We start from the raw sequence: 24788 nt of genomic DNA, 5'->3' as shown, positions 1-24788 counted from the left end.
CTGCCAGAAAATAGATATTTGGTGGTGGTACACTGTGATATCTGATTTTTTTTAATTGAGGGGAAATGACAGTTTATTTAGGATTAATGGTTCTGTCTAAGGAATAGCTAATAAACTGATTAGAGACTTTTGGTGCCATCCTAAACAGTTATACCCTTCTTAGTCTACTGAAGTTGATGGGCTTAGAAAGGTGTAAGTAGACATAGTTACATTAAGCATCAGTTATTGAAAACAGCTCTACAATATAAGTGATGTGATAAACTGTCTTGCACATTAATATATTTTAAACTTTATGATTTACATATTGTGAGCAAATGAAAAATAGTTGAACTCAAAGAACTAAAAAACCCCAAAATCATGTTGGCTGAACCAGAAACTATCACACTGATTGGCTCCTTACACCTAAAGGATCATTGTCAAGATAATCCCCTGCATACTTTTTTCCATTCTGACCTTCAGAATCAAGGATTCACATATTTATCCACTTTTACATCATAAAATCACCAGACTCTTCATGTAGTACAATATTCCTACAGATTTGTATTTTTACATACACAGTAGTTCTTCCCAGTTTGAAGAAAACACCTACACAGAAGCTTGCCTTTAAGAGGAGTGACTATTTATTCAGAATTAGTATGGTTAAGTACCCAAGTGACTCAGAGGATGGGGGGGGGGGAGGGGTTGTTGGTTTTTGCAGACAATAAAGCATTTATGCTGTTCCCTTGTATATCAAGTCTTAGGGGAACAGACTTCTCAGTGAAACCATAGGGTATTTTTTGGAATTACTGACAATTCTCTAGGAGGGAACTCATAATTTTTCCTTCTCACATAAATAGATTAAGAGTTCACAAAATAACATTCCTACTCACATGAGAGTGCTATCACATTAAATATTGGAGTGGGGGGAATACGCGCTTTATTATACTATGTGTGCAGAATTTCCAGCTAGGATCTGAAAATCAATTTTAGGAAAGTACCACCACTATGTAACATTTCGAAAAACTGCCTGCCAGTTAATTGACCAAAAAACCCCCCCTAATTGACTTGTCTTTACAAACAGAATAATAATTTCGCTATATGTAAATATGCTACCTAGTTTTCATAAAAGCTAAATATTGGTGTTGTACTTAAATTCTTCAAAGAATATTTTTTTGTTTTCTGCTATCTAAGTAGTACTGAAATTCTGAGTGATTTTTATACCATTAAATTCTGTTGATTTCTGAGAGGTTGAAACATGTATCATCTGGGGCTTAGACTTCTGGAGTAGCTTTCCCTGTGCAGCCACAACTGGAGGGAAATGGAAATTCAACAAAAATCTTCCTTAAACTTGTTCTGTGGTTGAATGGGATCCAATGTATGCTCCAGAAGTGTAGCCTGAAGGAGCCCAAACCCTATGGATTTTCATCCATTTAAGCAATTTAGTTATGTGATAGATTGCAGCTGTAACACTTCTGCCAAAAGCTAAAACATTTTGGGTTTGCATAGATGTGAATGTTGGAGAAAGAGTAGACATAATGAACTATTGAACAATATAGCAATGAAACTATTTCAACTGAGCCTTACATTTTTCAGGGCTCTAGGCTAGATGATCAGAGATGTGCACCACCACCACCAACTGTCACAAAAGGACCAACTGTACCTGATGAAGATTTCTTCAGCCTTATCTTGAGATCCCAAGGAAAGCGAATGGATGAACAGAGAGTCTTTCTACCGTCTGGTTTAAAGAGACCAAGTTCTAGCTAATGGACTTCTTGCAAAGCATATTGCAGAACAAAAACATCAGGGGATTATGTAGTACTGTAACACAAAACATCTTTTTTATTTTATATACAGAAAATTATGCCTTTAAAGAAAAAAAATGTAAATCTACAGTGTTCAAAATGCTACATCAAATTACACAACAAATGGTACAGTGTTTGCTGCCAGTGCTTGAAATTGTGTCTAATAAATGTAAAGAAAATTGTATAGGGCACTGTTTTTGTTTTATTAATACTGTAATGCTTAAGGTACATGTTACAACTTGCTAATTTTTTCAACTAAAATTGTGATTCAGTAGAAACTTGTAGTTTGCTATCAATGTGTTTTTTTAACTTCCACTGTATCAAGTTCTCAATCATAACAGTATTTTTTTTAAATAATATTGGTAAAATAAATTTTAATTACAGGCTAGACTAGCTGTTTTCTGTTGCAACTAAAGAGAAGGCAAAAAACTCAGATGAGGTTGGGGTACGCAATCTAGGGTTTCAATCCAAAGAACAGTTTGATGAGAAACTGTCAAGATTACAATGCAAAAATCTACTCTTGGACTTTCTCCTTGGTAAAACATGACATGACAGGCTAAGAAACTTCACATCCTTCGCAAACCTTTGGAAGCAAACTTTCCTCCCTCCCATGACTGCTGGTTAATAGATAATTTCAGGTGGGAAGCTATGTTGGTCTGCAGTAGGAGAATAAGATTTGAGTTAAATAGTACTTTAAAGACCAACAAGATATGAAGGAAGCTTAGAATCTCTAAATCTTATATCCTGCAAAGACCTTGCAATAGTTTCATTGAAAAATTTTGTGGCAGAATAATTTTGAAAACTGAAGTCATTTTGTATATATTTTTCAGATACTGTTTGCAAGGAAAACAAAAGCTTTGGAGTGTGTTCTAGCATTTTCTCCAGACGTTTCACCTGCATCTGTAGCTGGCCTCTTCAGAGGATCTGATGGTAGTAAAGCAAGTAGAGTATATAGCTGTGGAATGTACAGGGTGGGAGAAAGAACCATTTGCCTGTTTTAACCAGTGTAAAGGGTGCAATTAGTAAGCTTAATTTGCATGTGTTGAGTGGGATCCACCCATTTTAGCATGTAAGCATGAAGAAAGCATAATCAATTAGTGAGGGTATCTGCATAGTAGCCTGGCCTTTTGATCCCTTTGATTGCTTACTGTCTGGAGACATCCTGTGTCTTGGTGGTATTCATTAGTCCCTGTCTTGATTCTAGTATTTTTCAGTACTGGTAGCCAAATTTTGTTCCTTTTCATAGTTTCTTCCTTTCTGCTGAAATTGTCCATGTTTTTGTAGATATCAGTGGCTTCTCTGTGTAATCTGACATAGTGGTTGTCAGAGTGGTTCAGAATTTCTGTGTTTTCAAATAATATTCTGTATAATATAAGCTTTCATGGCATGATTTTCCTATGTAGTTCCATGTTCCTCTCAGCTGAAGAAATGGGATTAAGCTGCGCTTCATTTTGCTTGAATCTTGCTGATTAATACACAGGAGTTAAAGTGCATGAGAGGCTAATTAACACAAAGTCTCAGATCCAGCTGACTTTTTCAACTCAATCTTATCCAATTTCCCATTTCCCACACTGTTTATACATGCAGATCCAACAATGCTAAGCCAAGGGGAGCACCCACCTGTTCTCACCAGTGGAAATCCTGGCTGAATCCAACCTGCTATCAAAGTTTTTGGTTTTATCTCTATATGGAGCTTATTGCTTGCTTTTCAGTTGCTATTCAGAATGTTAAAAATGTTAATGGGCATGAGAGATGTAGTGCAGCTTTATCCCATTTCTTCAGCGGAGAGGAACATGGAACAATATAGGAAAACGTGTCATGAAAGCCTTTATTTTCCTTGCAAACAGTATATGAACACATATATACAAAATGACTTCGGTTTTCAAAATTATTCTGCCACAAAATTTTTCAATGGGTTGAAACGGTTGATACTTGCTAAAACATAATCTAGGTCTCACTCTGAGAACAATATACTGATCAAATTAAAATGTAACAAAGTTCTGGCTGTTGCCAAGTTGACTTAAGTCTATGAAGTACTTCACTTGAACAGAGTTTTTTACAAATAGAAATATGGGGGAATTCACTGGTACAACTGGAGGTGTGTCAGGAAGCAGTATTCCTCTGATTTTGTTCCTGCAATGAGAAGATTCCAGGTTTAAGAAGCTTGTGTGTACATCTGCAGTCCCTAACTCCTTTCAGATTATGTGCAAGCTACCATTTCTATTTCTGAGAAAAATCACAGCAAAGTAAACCAAAACAGTCCAATTGTAAGCCTTGCTATTTTTAATAGAGAAAATATATGTGCACTATATAGTTTTGGCAGGTCAAATTCAATCTCCTTTTTAAATCAGCATTAATTATAACTACTCTGTCTCACAGAAAGATAAAAGTGCAGTCAGTGGTGCAGCAGCAATGCGTGCTTCTACAGTAGAAAATAGTCCCTAAGAACTATAAGCAGGTGAGTGAGTGGTGAGTTGCGGGGGAAGCAGGCAGGACCGGTTTAGTGTTTGGGCAGGGTGGGGGGATAGGGGGGCTGTTACCAGGCCTGGCAGGAGCCAGCCGGCCTGGTTTGGTGTTTGGGCCAGGTGCTGGGCCGGGGGGGGGGGGGGATGGGGAGGCTATTGTCAGGCCACTGCTGTCCCAGCGGCTCAGCTTGGTGTTTGGGCTGGGAGAATACTAGGCACTAGGACCCAGTGGGACCATTCTACAAGGAAGGAGGTCCAGGAAGTGGTGGTGGATAAATTGAAAAATCTCTTGAGATCTTTTGGTGAGAAGGAATATAGCACACATCAGATCTAGCTTCAAGCAGATAGAAACCAGTGTAGTTGCTAGTAAAGAGTGGTACACAACACAGCTGACACTAACAGGGGGAATTGCATGAGCTTTTCTTAATCAGTGTTCCAACTACTGGGCTCAAACTTTTCTGCGAAACTGATTATTTGAGTTTACTCTTTTAAATTCAATATGAACAAAAATTTGTTCTGTTTAATGACTTGCAGGTAATTTTCACATGACCTAGTCCGGATCCCAAATCTTCAAAAATGTAGGAAGTGGTTATCAATACTGTTAGGATAATCAGAAATTTAAAAAACAGCTTTCAGTCAATTATATTGCACTAAAGGGGCAGCTACTTCTCACAAAGCATGGTTGCTACTGTAGCCTCTATGCAGTCACTCAAATGGGTTCTGTACAAGTTTGTATTGTCTTGAACTTTCTGTCTTGAACTTTCAACAACTGCCTCTTATTCAAAATCTGTTATCTTTCCCTTTCATTTTTTTACAGTAACTAGATAAACATTCTTCAGAATAGCAAAAGAAAGCTGAAAACTTTAATCTATGCTAATTTTACACTTATAACACTAGTATATAAGTACAGCTAACTAGCAAAGGCAAATGGTTTCCCTAAAAGGCACTACATCTGGTTTCAAGAAAGTGGTATTTGTCTGCATGGCTCCATTAAACTGAAGTCAAGGAACTCTTTATGCAATTGTGGTGGAAAGTACTGTCAAATTGGAGCTGACTTATGGTGACCCTGTAGGGCAGGGGTCCCCAAACTACGGCCCGGGGGCCAAATGTGGCCCCCTGAAGGCATTTATCCGGCCCACCAGGCGTGGCGGCGATGGCTCCATTCATGTGCAGTGGGGGCTCGAGGGAGAGGAGGAACTGGCCCCAACGGCTGTTGATTGCAGTTACATGATGGCACCCCCAAATCTCCACGAATTTTCTGACCCAGAGTTGGAAACCTTACATGTGGCAACGCCTGCTCCGCCCTTCCCTCTCAGCTACTCCATGTGTTGCTCTCAGGCTTTCTGTTCCGCCTCACTCCCATTGGCATCAGCCAGGCTGGTGAATTGCTCGCTGGCTGCTAGGGAGGAAAGAACCCAGGAAGATACCTGATCCTGGGTTAGATGGAATGCTTCATTGGGAAAGTTCTGCTTTTTTTTTAACAGCGGAAGGTATTCCACAGCCTCCCCAACAATATTTGGAGCCCACCCTGTACTTGACATACTTTGGTCACTGTTCTAAAAATAGACCATGACAGAAAGGCTGAAAGGTGAAATCAAACATTTTACAATCATTTGTGCATAGGAATTTGTTCATAGTTTTTTTTAGTCCGGCCCTCCAACAGTCTGAGGGACAGTGAACTGGCCCCCTGTTTAAAAAGTTTGGGGACTCCTGCTGTAGGGTTTTCAAGGCAAGAGATGTTCAGAGGTGGTTTGCCATTCCATGCCTCTGTGTTGTAACCCTGGACTTCCTTAATTTACTTATTAAAATATTTATATCTCGCCTTTCAATATATCCAAGGTGACTTACAAAGTAAAACCATATACACCATAAAACCTAAAATACTCACTTACTACAACCTTCATTCATTAAAAACACAAACTGGAGGTATCTTCTCTTCAGTGGGGCGAAGTCATTCACAAATGGTTAGATCTTGCCACCTACTGTCTGAGCACGGCAAATAGAAAACTTGCTCCTCCTAGTACAGAGGTGGTCCTTTTTCTCCAGGAGTAACAAGCTCTGTTCCTGAAAAATTTAATCTCACCTTCTAAATTAACCTTAGGGTGGGAAAAAGTGAATGACTTCGCCCCACTAAAATCAGACTAGCCTGGGGCATACCCAATTTATTGCAAGAGACTTTGACCCAGTCTGAAACAAGTCACAAATAAGTATCTAATATCAGTCTTCTCTCGAAAGAGCAGTAAGCAGTGAAAAGAACTCACCTAGAAAAAACAAGAATGTGTCATTTCTAATTTTTTTTTAATACAGCTTTTGAACAATTTTTTGTGTCTGGTTGCAAAGACAGCAACCCTTGCACCATCCTCTTTTGTCTTGAGTCTGGCCAAAAATGTACAGCCAGAACATTTCATGTACTTACCACTCACAGGGTATCAGATTTTAAAGAAGTGATTGACTTTTTGCCTTGGGGACACTGTATGGATCTTTCCAACCTTTGCAGCAACTGGAAAAGGCCTGTGTGTGCTCCTAACAGCTACCTTACTAAGGAAGACTGAATCAGTTTAACTGAACTTCCTCATTCTGCAGTATGTAAGAGAGATTATAAGCTACACTTACAGTGAAGCTCAAATTTTCTGTAATTTTCTCTGTGGGTTCCTTTAATTCACATGAGATGTTCTCATTCCTTTTCTCAAATTCTTCTATTGTCTCCAGAGCATCTCGCTTCACTTCCCTATCCTTTGCAGAGTTATATTTTGCTTCCTCTTCATTGTGGCTTGTAGGTTCTTGTATGTGGCATGATCTCTTTGATTCAGCTATGTTTATGTCACCGAGACTTTGGCCTGTGCAGTTTTTCTGTACTCTGTCAGTTCGAACCTCTGGTTTGCTACATAGTCCAATCTGTAAAAAGTGAAATATTACCGAACCATATAATGGAATAAACAATATCACCCAACATCAAAAAAATATTAACAGTTGTTGCAGTAAAAACTGGAATACTGCTGTATACAGTAACACAGTAAATTGGGTATCTGCAAATAATCAGCAGACAGCTTATCATTTATTATTATTAAGCAATGTTATTACCCTGCCTTTTTACTAAAGGAGTACCATGGATGGCTTACAATAACAAAAATAAAATAGGATCATATAAAACCAATAATTCATATAACTAAAACTAGCAGATTGTAAAGATCACCTAAAATTATAAATCCACAAAGATATAAAGCAGCGGGGCAACACATTTTAAATAAAAACAAAAATAGCATAAAACATGACATATAACAGAGCAGTCTAAGATTTTCAGCAAACCTCCATTCTGCCTCAGTAAACAGAAAAACACACCTAAAAGCTGTCTCGAAAAGAGATGTCTTGAAATTCTGTCAACAGTCAAATACAGAATGGAATCAGCATACCTCTAAAAGTATGTTTAATCCATTTTTATAACCTAACCTGCTATATTAATAATTGTGAGTTATTTTAACAATTTGCAACATGTAGGAAGAAAATTACAAAAAGCATGACAGCATTCAATTGAACTTCATGTGAAACAAGATTATTTTAGTACTCTGTATCTCTGTTCAGCTTACCTCATGGTCTTCACTGTCCTTTTTTTCTGGTTCTACTTGCAACTTATCTTCTTCTAAAGATAGGTTACTCTAAAACACAAGATAAATTTAGCACTGAAATAGTGCATGCATCTTTAGGAATACATCTCATTAAAACATTGTTAAGCATTCATAGTACCAGGTTGCAAGTTTTTTCAGCATGTACTCCTTGAGAAGCTTTTGTAGAAGCATGCACCCCCACAAAATGATATTTTAAGTGTAAGATGTTAGTTCCCTTTAAGAATACCATGCTGAAACGCTGACCTACATACTGTTCTTTTTCATGAGAAATATGTTCTTTCAATGAATGAAAGATTACTTTTTAAAAATCATCTTTTATCATCCCTTTGGAACACGGCATTAATTTAAAAATAAAAACAACAATCCAATTTGCACTACATATTAACTAAACTGATGCATCATTTGCTCAATGTTACTGAAAACATGTTATTTCCCTTAACTTACCTTGGTTGCCACTTTGGGATGCTCTTCAAGTGGCATATCTACCATGTCGCATGCTCGCAAAATCTCAATATTGCTTTTGCTGCCTTCTTGAGATTTTCGGCATTCATTTATTGCTTTCGAAGTTCCTCTGTCACAAGGCCTTCTATTGATGCAATCAGTACACCCTACTGAGTAGTTAACTCTACTGTCTGCTCCGTTTGGTTGGTGATATCCTATAGGTTCTTGTCTTTTCTGGTTGCTTGGTGGGAGTGAAGGAGGCTCCTGTCTCTCTTGGTAGGTTAACTGCCTTAATGAAGTAACTGATCTTCCTGCCCCATAGCAGAAACTCTGTAACAGACATATCTTTGTGTAAACATCCTGTAAGTACTAAGACATCCATATTTAGTTGTTATTCTTCCTTTTTACAATCTTTAGATTTTTTTTCTACAAAATAAGTAGGACTTTCGACATTTATTTTCAGAGAGACTTTCCTTTTTGTAATTCTTCATTAAATTAAACAAGTTTTCCCCCTAGAGCTTTTCTACAGTTTTACTGCATTTAACACTTTTGGTACTTAAATAGTCTATATGGTGTAACTACAATTCCATTTTATGCACAATATTTGTGTCCTGCTTTCTACCCTCATAAGGGCTACCAAGGTACCTAACAATTTAAAACATACATGATGAAATCACAGAAGGAATTCAGAAAATTCAGCCTTATGTCTATCTGATGAGAATATGGAGTCATACTTCATTATTAATCATTGCTTAACCGAATAAGGGGCAAAATATTCAATTTGGTAACATTCAGAGTTGCATAATGTCACTACACATTCATTTTGAAACATCAATTTCTGAACTTCAAGAAGCATCTTTTAGGATTTTTTCTTCAGGAAACTTAAAAACTACTATAAACATCCCTAAGCTATACATTGGACATTTTAATGCAACTTTTAACATTCATAAGAACATAAGAACAAGCCAGCTGGATCAGACCAAAGTCCATCTAGTCCAGCTCTCTGCTACTCGCAGTGGCCCACCAGGTGCCTTTGGGAGTCACATGTAGGATGTGAACGCAATGGCCTTCTGTGGCTGTTGCTCCCGAGCACCTGAACTTTTTCCTTATCTTGGCCAATGTACATTTTCCCCCAGGGCTGGGAATATAACCACAGCTGTCTCTACTGTTCCAAAAGGCAGGGAGTAGCAACAGAATTAAACTTGCAAGTAACTATGCTGGTACATTAGAAAAAAATCCAAATGAAACTGTATCATATCTTTTATTAAAAGCAACTTAAAACAGTGAGCAAGCTATGAATTCACCACAACTCTCTTTTAAGTTGGGTGTTAATCAGAAAAAAAGGAGAGAAGTGGAGAAAGAATGAGACAGGCAAGACAGAAAACTAAAGTTAGCAGTTTACAACAGTGTTAAGATGGAATGAAAGTTAACTTGTGCCTGGTGAAAAAGAGCCCCTGATGCAGCAATGCTGCTCAGTTGATGGAGACATGGTTGCTTTCCCTTTTATATTTTCAAAGCTATCACTCAGCCATATATATCTACATCTAGCTTCAGCTGAGATATACAACGTTCCTTCTGACCCCACCTAGACACCCCACCCCCTTTCACTGGGTGAACAGGTAAGTGGCTAATTACACTCAGCTTTAGACTTGCTGATATCAAACCGTTGACAAATCCCACAATGTTGTATCTGTGTGCACATACATACCAAAACTGCAACAGCTATAATAATTAGCACTGGAAGCTGTAGCAATACTGGGATCTCTTTCATGAGGGCTCTAATAAATTCACCAGTTCCTTGCCCTATGTGCTTCAATGGCTCTGTTACAAAATTGGTAAACGTAACAGCCAAAGCCTAAAATAATAGGAAAAAAACAAGAATTATTTTGATGGCTTTACTAGAATGCACAAATGTAAACGGCATGGTCAGAAATGGGGAATACCTTTGTTGGAGGAACCAGCCAAATAGGATTTACTAATATGGTTTCATAGTACTTTTGGCAAGGGTCATCCTGGAATGTCCATGAGCTCCTAAACCATTCTATAGTTAAAAAGCAAGAAATCACACAGGTATACACAAAAGTAGCAACTATTTCAGTTACATTGATAATTTCAAAAACCAGTCAATATTTAATTACTTTTAGGCTTATTTTAGAGACTTGATTTTAAAGAAGTAATAGTTTGGTCATATATAAATATGGAATTAGATGACAGAGAAGGAGATACTGGGGCAGTAGTAAATACATACTTGTCACAGGAAGTGAAATATCTGAAAGGAAAGGGTTTTCTAATAATTTTGACAAATTATGAGATAAACTCCAAGACTATTTTAAAACACAGTTGCTAATCGTCATTGTAGGAGTCAGACAAACAGTACCAGAAATATGGAAACCATATACTGACTACAGCTGAAAACAATGGCACAAAAGAATGATTTACATTGAAGAAGTAACCCTTTCTCCTACCTGGGATACCATGCATATTTGTAGGTAACGACCTTCTGGAAGAGTGGCACAAAGGATATGCTCATCAGCTCAAAATTGTACCCACCCCCCAACTAGCCATCTTGCAGCTGTTTAGCAAGTCTTAAGGGTAAGGATAAGAGGTGTGCATGGCATAAGATGCTGAAAGTCAAGCTATGAACAATTCATGAAAGTTTCCTCAAAAGTCAGTCTACATTAGGTAGCACACTAACAGCCCCGTCCAAATCAGAAGGCAATGGACTATGGCACCGACAGAGCGCCATGCTGCTGCCTCCAGAGGACTTTTCAGTGGTGTGGGGAGCAGAGAAAAGCCCTGGACTTCCCCACTGTTGAAAAGCCCCATAGGGCTGAATGGGTGTGCGCTGCCAAAAGGCAGGCATAAGCCTAAGGACTGGTGCACCATGCTACTGGCCCTCAATCCTAGTAGGGTGCTGACTAAAGTCAGCTCCGCTTTCAGGAACACCCCGGTCCGCTCCCTCTCACACTGGTGTCCGAGCAGCCCCGCCGCAGACCAAACTTTCTGTTTCTGAGGCAGCACAGCTGTGGGGCAGCTACCTGCCAGGGTATCCGGCCCTCTGCCAGGGTAAAATACCCTGGGGAGGGCAAATGCACCAGGGTGAGAGTACGCCACTCCCACTAGCCCTTTTGCCCATCCCCCTTTGGATGGGGCTGTTAAGTTTTAAAACCTACTCTCCACCTTACTTTTAAGATGTAAGTAAAACTGGAAGTAGAACTTAACTCTTTTAACCTCCTCCTGCCATTGCTCTCCTATGTGCTTTTTCCACAGGCAGGTTTCCAGACATATATTTACTACAGCTGGAAAACAGTGGCTAGAAGATTGGTTCAGAATCTCTCTTCTCACATTTCGGATCTTTAGCACAGAAACTGGTTCTCACGTCAGGGTCTACTGTCAAATGTGCTGTTTGGCCCTGACACATGTGCTGCCTGAAGTGGTTTTTGACATTTCAAGATGCACATACAAATGATTGTGTATAAAATGCAAACAATTTGTTCAAAGCCAACCAGGAATCAACTGACAAGAATGGGAGATTGTCTCCAAACAAGTTGCGGGATGATACGTTCCAATAAACTATTTTGGTGTGCTGCAATACATAGGAGGGGTTTCAGATAATGTTGGTACAAAGTATTATCGCAGAACTGACCAACATGGCCAAGAATGTACAATATCATTTTTTAAAAGTACTAGTTTTAAATTAAGACACATCAGACATGGAAACATATGGTAGCAAAATCAAAACCAGACAGCTTACCAAAAAGGCCATCACTCCAATGTATGTTCTCAGCACACACATGATCAAAGTTCCCCATTTTTGCCACTTCAGCCTGATGCTGTGCAAAAGCTACCTACAAAAAAACTCAATTGATTTTTAAATCAAAATAAATAAATTCACTTTACTATCTTATTTTATTTTTAAAATGGGTTAAGATGGAAAAAGATGGAAAAACTTCAGTTTTCATTGGATCTGATTTGAACACGATGAAGTGGACAAAAATACTGATCACTGTCTTCATATGGAGCCGGGATGTACAACTTCTACCAATTAAAATACACAATTTAAGGCAGACTACACTTGTACAAGAAAAGGGCTGAAGAAAAGGCTGAATCTAAGTCCTACTTCTGTTTAACTTCTATATCAATGACATGTTTTCCATCTTAAGAACATAATTATCCTCCCAAAATTACTGAAAAACATCTTGCTTTGCTGGTTGTAGTGGGTTTTCCGGCCTGTGTGACTGTGGCCCGGAAAACCCACTACAACCAGTTGAATCCAGTCGTGAAAGCCTTCGACAATATCTTGCTTTGCACTTAATGCAAGTGACTTAGTCCTTTTTTAAGAGGACCCCTACTGGCCTGAGGAGAGCATTACATGCATTAGTCAATGATTGCCACCTGAACCAGCCAGAAGTTAATCATGAGAAGACCAAATAATGGTTTGTGCAAATAAGCCTAGAGTACATTCATGGAGGCTTACTGGAATTTCCCTAGAACAAGTTTGTTTTATAAATATCTAAGTGTTGTCTTTCAAGCCTCACATTCTAGGAATTTCCATATGAAACATTTTTCAGTGAATTCACAGAAAAGTGCACACACTATCCAGAAATTTTTCCAACATAAAGCAGATATTGCATTCCAGTTGATATCAAGTTATTTAAAGCCAAGCCTCTTGCCCAGCTGCTATACCAGGTCCAAATAAACATCACTGATAATTCCCGCAGTCTGGAGCAAATACAATCTAAACTCCTGAGAATAATCTTAAAGCTACCAAATAACATCTCAAATGCAGGAGTAGAGACGGGAATGGTTACAGTCCAAATAAAACCATGGGTTGCTACCTTAATGTTCTGGGTAAAATTGCTTTTTTTGCCAGAAGAGGCTAGTCTGCTTAATTTCTTTAGATACATTTGTTGTGTCTTGGCAAAAAACTCTAACACAGAAGTTAGCTATTTCGGTCTCTCTCATCAAATGGTCTTGGTTATGGATTATGTTAGGGCTAAGGCTTTGTCAAATTAAGGATCATGGGGGTCAAAAGGCAGAAGAACATTAACATGATATTAGATCCCTGCTTTGATAAATCCTTGCTTAACAAGCTTACCCTGATGCCCTACCTTTCTAACCTCACCAATTCTGAGGATCGAAGAGCTTTTACTCTTCTGTGCTATAGTGCTCTACTCTTGGCATTTATTGAAGGGAAATATACCAGGTCCCTGATTAAAGATCAGGCCTGTATCTGCCAAGAAGGGAGAACAGAAACAGCAGAAAATCTTCTATTTGTGTGCAATATTTATAATCATGTCTGGAAGGGCCCATTCCTCTTAATCAGAGGAAACACAGACTGAAAACATTACTATCAGACACAAACCAGAAGCTAACTTATAATGTTGCCAAGTACGCTTGGCTAGCAACTAGGATGAGAAATAATTGGAAGAAGATACCCTGATATAATAATCATCAAGTAAAGTTAGATTTCTCCTCCCTGCTGTGGCACTGCTTACTTCATTCAAAATTTTTAATGATTTGTAGTAGTATTTTAATATTTTGTAGAGATGTTTTATGTATTATGCTATAACATATTTATTTATTGTATTTATTCTGGTCAATGACCAAAATTAATAAACTGATTGATTGATAACTGAGATTGCACTTGTGAACCATTCAAAACTGGGTGAACCTTCAGTCACTTCAAATAGATAGAGCAAAGGTGACATTACAAGAGTGGAGGAAGTGTCCCAACAACACTAACTCCGCAGTGGCTGCTTTCCATCAGTATGCAAGTTGGCCTATCAAACCAACACAGCACACATTTGTGAAAGACGTGCATACTGGATGGAAAACATTTATACCTACTGTGTCATTATACAATCAAGCAAAATTAGAGAACGTGTCAACCATACTAAGTTCTGAATAATCGTACAGAGAAGCAAGCATGCACAAGCAATGTTTATGCTCGTGCCAAATTATACAGGACAGCAAGAGGTAAAGTTTTCTATTTTAACAGTATGAGCATGAAAGTCTTGCATTCTATTGAGGTTGACAGGGAATGATTAAATATGATTAAATGATTAAATGATTAAACATAACTTATAAATAGTTTATTTCTAGAGCAAATAAATATCCATCTTTTCCTTCCCTCTTAATATTATTTACCTTATATAAGTACATCCAGTTCCATCCAAAACTGATAATAAAACTTATGAATAAAATACGTTTTAGTTGTGTTAGCCACCCGATGTGCGTCCAGAGTTCTGTAGCAACAATTATTGCAATGCACACTAAACACAGAAGCACCTTGGAAAACAGGAAATTAAAAAAGGTATAAGATTTGCAAAATCTTGAAAAATTCCAATAGTCAACCTGCTTTAAAAAAATCTCCTTTTTAAAAAATCACATTTAAATACATGGTTTGTTTTTAAAATTCAGCTTTTGCTTGAAGTTGTATGCATACTATGTAGGCCAGCACAGTGCCATGGCTAGAATTTTGAATTAGGACCCAAGGGATCCAAGTGTGAATCCCCATTCTTCAATGGAAGCTTGGTCACTAACTTTGAGCCTTAAATGGTTGTTGTGAATATAAAATGCAGGAGGGGAGAATGATGTTGCAAACCACTTCAGCAAGAAAAGTAGGGAATAAAAATCTAAATAAAGAGTACACCCTGATAATAGACAAATGTCAGCAATTTGAAACAGGTGCAAATTACTGCAGGCCTGTACAACTTCTTACCTATCAAGCTAACTCAGACCATCAGGTATGAACTGTATTTTTAATTTTGCATAAGTTTAGAGTACAATCCTAACTGGAGTCACTCCAATCTAAGCCCACGGAAATAATGGCAACTTTATACATGTCAGATTGTTAGCTTATAGCAGGATACCAAGATGGACTGTATCTGGTAAAAACTGTATATGCTTCACTCATTGACTCTTGAAGGAACAGCGGATTTGCTAAGTCACAGTATGATTTTTATTTTCACTCCTGATATGACTGTTCTACCTGTAGAACACCTTATTAAACCTTGCTATTACAGAAAAATCCACTCACCATGAAGACATTGTAGGGATCAATCCCAAACACATCCTCAAACTTCCATTTCCAAGCCTCATAATCATGGTGCTTAAAATTAATCAGAATATCACTAAGTGCATCATCCAGAGCAGCTGATTTCCAACCCTCTTCATTAAGAAATCTGTTGATTTCATTCAATGTCTGTTTTGTAAGAATGATCTCAGCATCGTAATGCATCTCTCCAATGTTATCATCAGGCTGAAGTAGAAGAACAACAAAAAGTTAACTTTTTAGTGAACAGTTTTGCAAAGGCAAATAATAAAATAGAGGGAGTTCAACAGTCAATCAGTGATGGCAAGTTTCTGTGTTCATGAAAACTGCTGACAGAAAGCTCTGGCAGAACATGAAATGGACGAAGCATTTCAGTGCAAGGACTGTCTACCCTGTTGGAGAGACTGTTTCTACAGTTAAACAACAAGTAAAAGACAAATTGACCTAATTATTTTACTTAAAATAATTATGTACCGCCTCTCCATAAATATGCATGCATGCCTGTTCAAAGTACAATAAGATAACATACAATTTTTATTTGATTTATATCCCACCCATTTCCAGCACTTAATAGAATCATTTAATAGAATCACCTAATCAAACAACCACTATTAACCATAAAATCGTCATATGAATAATCTAAAACTGCACAAGCACCAAAACAGCATCAACACAATAACAATGAAAAGAACCAGCTGAACAGACAGTATAAAGATGAAGCACATTGCAAAAAAAGAATTAAAAAACCATGAACTTCAGAATCATAAGTGGAACAGTGGATGTCTTCACAGCATCAGCACTATAGCATGATATGCAAGGTGATTCTACCAAGTCATATACATTTGATGGATTATTATGTTTCATTCTCACAACTGACGTACTGATATAACTAATTTTCATATTTTTACTGACTTGTTTTCATATTTTGTAATCAATCTGGATTCTCAGTGAGAAAGGCAGGTTACAAATTATTATGACTGTGGTGATAATCATAGTAATAGCAATAATAACAATTTTGCATTCTTAAGATCACTCAGAGAAGGTCACTAATTTTTATGATTTGAAAATTGAGATTCAGAAACTATGGGAAAACCAGCTGAGGTTGTTCCAGTGATAACTATCACATTGGGCACCATTCCAAAAACACTAGGGCGACACTTGAAACATCTTCCAATCAACAAAAGCAGCATCATTCGGATTCAAAAAGCAGCCCTACTGGGATCCACATGAATAGTACATCAATATATTTCAGTGTCCTAGGTCTCCAGGTGAAGCTCTAATTGTAATGAAAGGCGAACAACCAGTTAAAGAACTGGCAGCTATGAAATCAACCAAAATATAGTAATAATAACAATACTCACCAAACCAAGCCTTCCTGCTTCAATTAAAATCTTATTCAAGTATCTCTTGAAAACATGAATGCTATTGCTTTCATACAACTTGGTTCTCTCTTTCCTTTCATATTCTTCAAGCTGCAAAAAGTGAGATACTTCATTACTACATCTTCTCCAAACAATTATTTGATTCATACTACACCTAAAATTTATACTATTGTGGACCATAAAGAGAGATTTTTGAGGCCCAGCAACAATTTATTATGGTTTGTATGGATACCAGACTGAGAGCACTATCCAAAGCGGGGGGTGGGGGTGATCCACTCATGGGAGCGGCATGCGCATGCACCAGCGGATTTGCTCTCCCTGCAGCATTTGCCCTGGCAGAGGGGTGATTTCACTGGCGTGCAGCCACCACGGGCTCCCTGGGCACTGGAACAGCATGCTGAATACCATACCAGCACCCCAGGGCTTGCCGCCAGTGTAGCTGGGGCAGGCCAGGGGCGGCGTTGATGTTAGTTGGCTCCAACCTGGCCTTTGCTGGCATTACACCAGCAGCCCACACTTTAGACTTAAGCCACCAAAAAGGTGGTGCAAGTCTATTGCATCCTATAGAGACTTCTCGGCAGCAAGGAGGCTTTTTCGCTTTGTGAGCCTCCCCACACCACCAGAAAGCCTTTATGGGAGTTGTGGGTGGTGTTGCATCGGTGCCACAGTCCACCGCCTCCAGTTTGGATGGGGCTGCCCAACATATATAGCTACCGTTTGCCTCTTATCAGATCTGATAAGATATATACACTTATAAGATATATACAACTTATAAACACTCTGGACTTTATACTACTTGGTGATGCGATCAAAACACACACAAAAAAGAAGCTTTGTTTTCAAGTGCCCCTTGTGCCAGCAGAGAGGGCAAACACTTTGGCACAGCCATACACCACTCCCAACTGGATTGGCCTGTTAAGACTGCAAAATATGCTAAGATTAACAATGTTTGCTGAGATTTTATGTAGGTAATTAATTCTATAATACTGTTTTTTCCAGCTTCTGAATTGTCTGTGGGGCTTAATAAAGACTTACTGACAAAATCTTGATTTGTTTTCAAATGATTCAAGTTCCAGATGAGTTTATCAATTAGACCACAAGTTACATATGATAACTTATCAGAGATCAATAAATTTCCCGTTTATCCTACTTGCCCATGACTGCAAAAACAGGATGCTATGAAGCAAGCAAGCAACAATAGATAGCCAATTAGATGAATTCACCTTGATGGTTCAAAAGTTGTACAAATCTGTTATAAATAAACATAGCATACTCCATGCATAGACACATTTTGAACACGAATGTTACCTATTACATGCATAGCAGTTGAGTCTCAGCTGGGTTTATATAATATGTATGTGAGTTGTCAATCACATACTAGATCTCTGAATTATCCAGAAAGGCTATATTATACAACATCACAACAATATACCCAAAGGATCATATTATAAAATAAATAAAGAAGATACATCAAGAATTAGGTCATGCACTAAGAAAGCAATTATACTCCTGTTGATGTCAATAACAAAATTCCCACAGACATGAATAAAAAAGGTTATATAGCAAATTCCCATCAGCATCTCCCTCTCCACAAATGATGGAGGTTTATACAGTAAAACATTTTACCCAGACGAAACTCTGACAAGATTTTGATTTCTTCACAATATATGTAAACTACTAAAAACTATTTTGATAACATATTACACAAGTTATAAAGTAGTACAAAAATGAACAAACCTTCTGAATGGTTGAATCTAGTTTTATTTGGCACTTGGAAATGTCCAAACGATTGCCTGCTGCCACTGTCTCTTTTGGTATGTTCTTATTTTCAGAATCATCCTGGTTCACCTGCAAGAATTGTTATTCATATGTGTGCGGTTATTGCCTGTGTATCAATGTACAAATTATATATCTAGCTAATATCTAGATTAATTTGTTGTTTACTTTGGTATATTTTGAAGAAAATAAATATAAGTAAAAAAATATGAACAGAAACCAGACTTTGTTACTTTCTGCAGTTGCGTACAGGAACTGAACATGTATATAGCCAAACTATGGTTATCTGGTTGAGGTTGTTGTGGTATTTCTCTTACCACAAACATAAGAGAGAGAAATATCTCTTTAGATATGACATACTCAAATTAGGTAACTTACTTTTAGCTTGCTATAAACACAAATAAATTGGCCGGAGCCAGAGCTTTCAGGGTACCAATGATTACCAGGAACTCTATGTAAGCAGGGGTTAACCCAATTCACTTGTCAGGGGCAATTCCACTATGGATTAGTACACAAAGCACATATCAGTTCAAACATTGATATGAAGGGATCATTTATGCAGATATCAGTGCATTCATATGTGAAATTTGAGGGGGGCAGAAAAACTATAAATAATGATAGCTTATTTCTGATTTTTCCAAGGGACCCCCTCCCATATTTCCCAAGAAGAAATGCAGCATTTTCCTCCATGGCTTCAAAATCGCTAGAAATGTTCACATCTCTAATTTGGGTTAATTTCTTTTTAAAGAAACAAGTGGAAAAGCAGACACCACTGAAAGACTGGTGTAAAAATCAAGAGAATTTTGCAGCCTTCAAACTCCACAACTGCTAATTCTTTTCAGCTACTCTGTTTGAATTTGACAGCTTAGTTCTAATGACACTGCCAGAGATGTTAAGACTTCCATTCCTAGGACAGAGTTTAAACATTCCAGTAATATGAAGCAACATTTAACCAAAATATGAATTTATCATGGAATATAAATTCTCTCTAAAGAAAACTCTTCTTCATGCCTAAAACAGGCAAAATGAACAAGATCCCTAAAAGGTATCAACTAATTTATTTTTGCACAGTACTCAGTTTTAAAAGAAAGGATTTTATATATTTACCACATCAGATTTTCTCATTGTTCCTGAAGCTGCGTCATAATTCAACATGTCTGTTGGATCAATCCATTCATCGTTCTGAATTTCAGTACTTCCAATCAGCAGAACAGCACACAGCACCAAAGAAACCAACATCCTCTATCACCAAGAATGGCAGAATAACATGTTTTCAGTAATATTTTAAAGTAAAATTTAGTAATTAGGGTAACCAGTGTTCAGAATTCTTCAGAGTTATCAACCTGGTTGCTTTCATTATTTGTATTTTTTAGCCAATCTGGAAAATATCAAAATAATGATTTTCTTGTCAAATTTGCATTATGCTAATCATCCATGAATGCCCATTAAGATCCAGATCTGCTACTATTCAAAGATAAAGTTGCATAAGATATTTCCAGACCTTTACTCTCTAGCATGACTTTACACCACTATTTTATCTTATCAGAACTACTTGCCAGGAGTATTTAGCTATGTATGAGAGTCCAAATTTTCCACTCATGAAGCAACATGGAGATTAGCAACCATTACATCACCCTTCATTACAAAACTCTCTCAAACCAAAACGGAAACACAACTTAGCCCACTAGCTATACAACAAAGCAGGAATCTAAGCAAACTTAAATTATGAGCACATATTATTAAACTCCAGATGAAATTACTCTATAAACTAAGTATTAGCTCAGTGATAAAACTAAGATTCCTCTCTGTGACCATTAACAGTGTAATCCAGACCCTGGGATGGCTGGGGACGGCACTGCTGCTGCACCACCTACAGAGGACTTCCAGGCAGCATGGAAAGGCAGGAGAAGCCGGAGAATCTCCAGCTGCCTGAAAGCCTGCCATAGGGGAAATGGAGTTAGGCCATCCAAAAGGGTGGCATAAGTCTGTCTTCCCTGCTGCTGGCATTCCCAAGGTCAAAGTCCAGTGGGAGCTCCAAAAATGTCCCCAGGTGTGACAGCCTCCATAGTAGGTCACCATATGCTATGGAAGTGGCAGCTGGAAGCAGGTCAGGCACTATGGAGCTCCATGCTGCCCACCTGCCTCTCTCCCGGGCTAGTATAAGTGCCCCTTATGCCGGCTAGGAGGGCAAACATGCCTGTGCAAACCCACACGGACCCTAGTGGCTGTTCAGCCCCATCTGGATTGGACTGTAGGAACTTCATCTTTCAGATCTTTCTTGATACAGACTATTATGCACACAACACATGTACAGTGTGATTCTAAGCAGAAATACATCATTCTCAACAGAAATACATCAGGGAGGGGGGAGGATGACACCATCTGACGAGGTATGGTTCCGGTTTTTATTATTGCGAATCAGTTTTTATGTTATGTTTTTAAGTTGTTCACCTCCCTGAGCCCCTAGGGGGAGGGCGGTTTAAAAATCAAACAAACAAACAAACAAACAAATAAATTCTAAGCATAATAACTTTAATGGACTTAGATTAGTATAAGTCTCTGCAGGACTGTACAGTTAATCTCCTATCTTACTTGGCAAAATCACTGCCATTATGTTGGATTTTACATACCACCAGCAGAAAACCCTTCCCCTCACAATCACCTGAAAGTGCCCAAACAGTGCTGATGGGATATGAGGAACCCACATGGACAAAAATGCAACACAGTCAGTTTGGTGAGGAGGGAAACAGATGACGTCACCTCCCTTGCATCAGTGAAGCCTCTTCTCCCACTTGGCAAGTCTTCTTAAGACAGGATCCAACTCACCAATATGAAAGACTGTGGACAAGTGTCTTAAATTTTTCTCAGTTAAGACTCAGTCCTAAATTACCCAATTATGGAGATTTTTCTATCATAACTTTCAACATTTATCCTTAGACAAACAACTGTACAGTGAACAACCTTACGGATTAAAAACCCAATAAATTATACAAAACTTATAGGCACACCCACATAGTTTAAAATTCAAATCCATCTGTGTATTACTGCACTGATGAAAGGTAGTGAAGAAAAATAGCAGCTGACTTACCAATTGTCTCAGAAGTTCAAGGGAGAACAAGTCTTGATCTATAATGCACAATGGGGATTACAATTTACTACTGTTAACACAATTACTGATTTTAATTTCCAATTACTTATTATGATAGGTGAACAGTGAGCTTAAGATCAATAAATTGCTACAGTTCTTGTGAGTTTTCTGGGCTGTGTGGCCGTGGTCTGGTGGATCTTGTTCCTAACGTTTCACCTGCATCTGTGGCTGGCATCTTCAGAGGTGTACCACAGGGGGAAGTCTGTTACACACTGAAGATGCCAGCCACAGATGTAGGCGAAACAGTAGGAACAAGATCCACTAGACCACGGCCACACAGCCCGAAAAACCCACCACAACCAGTTGAATCTGGCTGTGAAAGCCTTCAACAATACTACAGTTCTTGCTTGTAAAGTAATAGTTGCTATTATTAATATTATTTATTGAGTTTATATACAACATAAAATTATGTTGTATAAAATTAACAGATAGAGAAATTCAACATAACCAATATACAACCAGTAATAAATAGGCTCTATTCAAATTAAGCTCCTAAAAACCCCATTAAAATACAGCATTCTAAAATGCTAAAGCTCATTTTATATTTGTACCAGCTACTCCTTCATGGAATTAAGATTTGGATTCCCTAACATTTTTGCAGAAATACTTGCACTAGTGGAGTGAATCTTCCCTGCCTACTCCCTCCCACTGCAGTCCAAAATGTTGTTTGTGAGGGACAGGAGACCCCAGGTACAACATGGGGGACGGGACACAAGCCAAAAATCCACAGCAAGAGGAGAGAATTGGTAAAAATCATCTCTCCCTTTCAATCAGCAGAAATCCTTCACAGCATCAAATTCCACATTAAAAAAATCTACACACACTAAAATACAAATCTGTATTGACATGAGAAACTTTGATTCTCCATGGTTGGGTCACTAGGAGTGAAGGAAGAACTTCAGCCTCATCACAATTATACTTTTTTAGTCAGTGATGCTCAATGTCCCAGAAGCTACATGACGCTCTTTGATACCCCACCCTTAGCTCTTCTGAGTGCCACTGTGCAACGTGACACAAGTGTTTCAGGAAAGTAAGCAATGTCACTTCCTAGTAGTGTTTGTGGTTGACAGATGGCTTCCCCCTTGACATAGCTGCCACTGGACGGTGCATGGGGGCGGGGGGGGGGGCGGGGACGGGACAGGAGAGTTAACTGTAAGATTTCCTAAGCTTGTGGATCTTCAGAAGAAAATGACTTGATCATTCCAGCAATCCTCAATCCTTCTCCAAAGCCTCTATGGCATCTACGCTCTCATGTCAGCACCTGAAACTTGAAATCTTGCATTACTGTTCCAGATACTGGAGGACTGGCTAAGTCTCAACAGTGGTGGAAAGAGATGCTGGGGGGGGGGGGGGGCGCCCTCACCATTAGAGGCAGAAATACAACAGGTGAGGCTCCCCTAGCATGAAAGCGAACTTATTTTAAAGGTATGTTGAGGGGAACCATCCTTGAGGGGAAAGTCCTGCCCCCGTGACGAGCCAAGGAAAGAGAGGCGGAGCACGAGACGCGCAGGGAAAGCGGTAATGCGGCACAGACAAAGCACGGCGGCGATTCGCCTCCCCCTCCCCCCTGCGTGATTCCATTTAGTCATCTCCCTCCACGCTCCCGCGCGCGCACCTCCGCCGCCTCTTCTTCCAACCGTCGCTAGCCAGGCAGCGAAGAGGCGCAGAACGAACCCAGAGGGATATCCTTCGGTCTCCCAAATCCACAATCCCGGCCACCACCTCCGTTTGCTTGGCGCCGTTAGGGGCTGGACAATGCCTCTGGCCCTTCTTCGGAAATAGCCAATCAGAAGCCAGCCTGTCGTTTGTCCTCGTTGGGTTCTCGTGACCAGGAGGGGGCGGCGACCGTTCTACGTCGGGGAGTGTCTCTTTGGGGTTGGTTGAAGTTGGAAAACGAGAGGGGGCAAAGGGCTAACATGTGAGTTCCTTTTGAACAAGATTTGGAGAAGTAGCTAAGCTGCACTGTTCCAGAAAACAGAGGTCTGATGCGTCCTTGAAAACTGGGGACCTTTTATTCCATTTTATTCCCACTGATAGCTGCAGGACCACCTTTCCTGCAGGGCACTTTTGTACATGCAGAATAATGTATTTTCAATCCACTTTTGTTTGCAACTGTTTGCAAGTGGATTTTGCAAGTGGATTTTGTTCTTTCACACAGTAAAATCCAGCTGCAAAGTGCATTGGAAGTAGATTGAAAGTGTATTATTCTGCATGTACGAAAGTGCTCTCGAGTCTCTGCTGAGGCAGTTTCTCTCTGGTGAGCAAACCTTCTGAAGGTGCTCCCCAGCAAATGGGCAGGATCAGTAGCAGCTGCCTGAACTAGATAATTCTCTACTGTGGCCCCATATTGTCCTGCTTGATAAGGCTGCTACATGTTTTAGTTTTAGTTTTAAATTATTTATAAGAATAAATTGTTTAGGATATCCTTTTTATAAAGGGAATAGGGTTGTAATTTTAACATCTGCGAAAAAATATAAATAATGTTCATTCCATTGCTTATAACTATCTTTGCATTTTTAAATTTTGTAATCCAGTTTAATGGTAGTGTTATACTGTCTTTATTACATAGTTTTTAAATCATGTAGTTTGCCTTAGAGAGAAAGGTGGACTATAAATAAAGTAAATAAATACTGCTTGTAAAGAGGACTTACAACTCAGACGATTAAATATTACAGAACTGCACTGCATTGTTTGTTTGTTCTGAATGTACACAAGGTAGGATTTCTTAGCTTTACTGCAGTACAACTCACAGAATCTTGGACTTTTTAGTTAAATTCTTCTTGTTGATATGCCTTTGCTTGTCTGAATTGTGAATTGGTTTGTTGATTTTATTCATGTGGATTATGAATATTTTTTGTAAACTGTTTTGAGAACTTTGTTAGTTGCCAGGGTAGCAATATTATAAAGAAATAGCCCCTACATCTTCCTGTTAGAAGAAAGTATCTGTCATTTGTGAATTTACTGAAAGGAATGATTGTAGAGAGGTATCAGAATTGTGAGATGAGGACAATACACCACCAAGAACAAAACTTGTACCCCTTCTGGTGCCTACTGGATTATATACAGTTCAAATGGGTTGAGATGTCCAGGGACACCCATATAACTTGAATGAGTG

General features: G+C 38.7%; 2 protein-coding genes across 8 annotated transcripts in view; one reads left to right on the top strand and one right to left on the bottom strand.

Moving 5' to 3' along the window:
• Positions 1-2169, top strand: part of GPSM2 (G protein signaling modulator 2) — a 39575-nt gene extending 37406 nt beyond the window's left edge. For all 4 annotated transcript variants that reach the window (XM_048497038.1, XM_048497034.1, XM_048497036.1 and 1 more), the window contains one exon: positions 1573-2169. In XM_048497038.1, the coding sequence (XP_048352995.1) occupies positions 1573-1743 (171 nt within the window). In that variant the 3' untranslated portion in view covers positions 1744-2169. The remainder of the gene's footprint in view (positions 1-1572) is intronic.
• A 659-nt stretch (positions 2170-2828) lies between these two features.
• CLCC1 (chloride channel CLIC like 1) lies at positions 2829-23459 on the bottom strand. 4 transcript variants are annotated; one of them, XM_048498044.1, is made up of 14 exons: positions 23289-23459; positions 21614-21651; positions 19633-19903; positions 18487-18597; positions 16729-16839; positions 15353-15574; positions 14461-14601; positions 12065-12158; positions 10254-10351; positions 10019-10165; positions 8314-8640; positions 7831-7899; positions 6860-7141; positions 2829-3914 (listed from the first exon to the last, which is right to left on the bottom strand). In XM_048498044.1, exons 3-14 carry the CDS (start codon positions 19762-19764, stop codon positions 3885-3887), a joined length of 1764 nt encoding a protein of 587 aa, XP_048354001.1. In that variant the 5' UTR covers positions 19765-19903; positions 21614-21651; positions 23289-23459; the 3' UTR covers positions 2829-3884. The 4 variants fall into 4 exon arrangements, with proteins under 4 accessions (XP_048354001.1, XP_048354000.1, XP_048354003.1 ...); XM_048498043.1 differs by having other exon boundaries at positions 19633-19767; XM_048498046.1 differs by having other exon boundaries at positions 19633-19720.
• Between the last annotated feature and the right edge of the window lie 1329 nt (positions 23460-24788).

Source organism: Sphaerodactylus townsendi, linkage group LG05, assembly GCF_021028975.2.
Source record: "Sphaerodactylus townsendi isolate TG3544 linkage group LG05, MPM_Stown_v2.3, whole genome shotgun sequence".
Lineage (NCBI taxonomy): Eukaryota > Metazoa > Chordata > Lepidosauria > Squamata > Sphaerodactylidae > Sphaerodactylus > Sphaerodactylus townsendi.
Note: the sequence above shows the minus strand (reverse complement) of the source record. Positions and strands in the feature narration are given on the sequence as shown.

Bases quoted from the DNA above. Each gene is read 5' to 3' on its own strand.
- CLCC1 (XM_048498044.1), bottom strand. From the start codon at position 19,764: ATGTTGGTTTCTTTGGTGCTGTGTGCTGTTCTGCTGATTGGAAGTACT. The intron at 12,159-14,460 runs GTAAATAATATT...GTTTTTTTGTAG, and splicing joins ACTGGATGTACTTATATAAG to GTAGCTTTTGCACAGCATCA. The intron at 8,641-10,018 runs GTATGTATGTGC...TGTCTGTTACAG, and splicing joins TTATAGCTGTTGCAGTTTTG to AGTTTCTGCTATGGGGCAGG.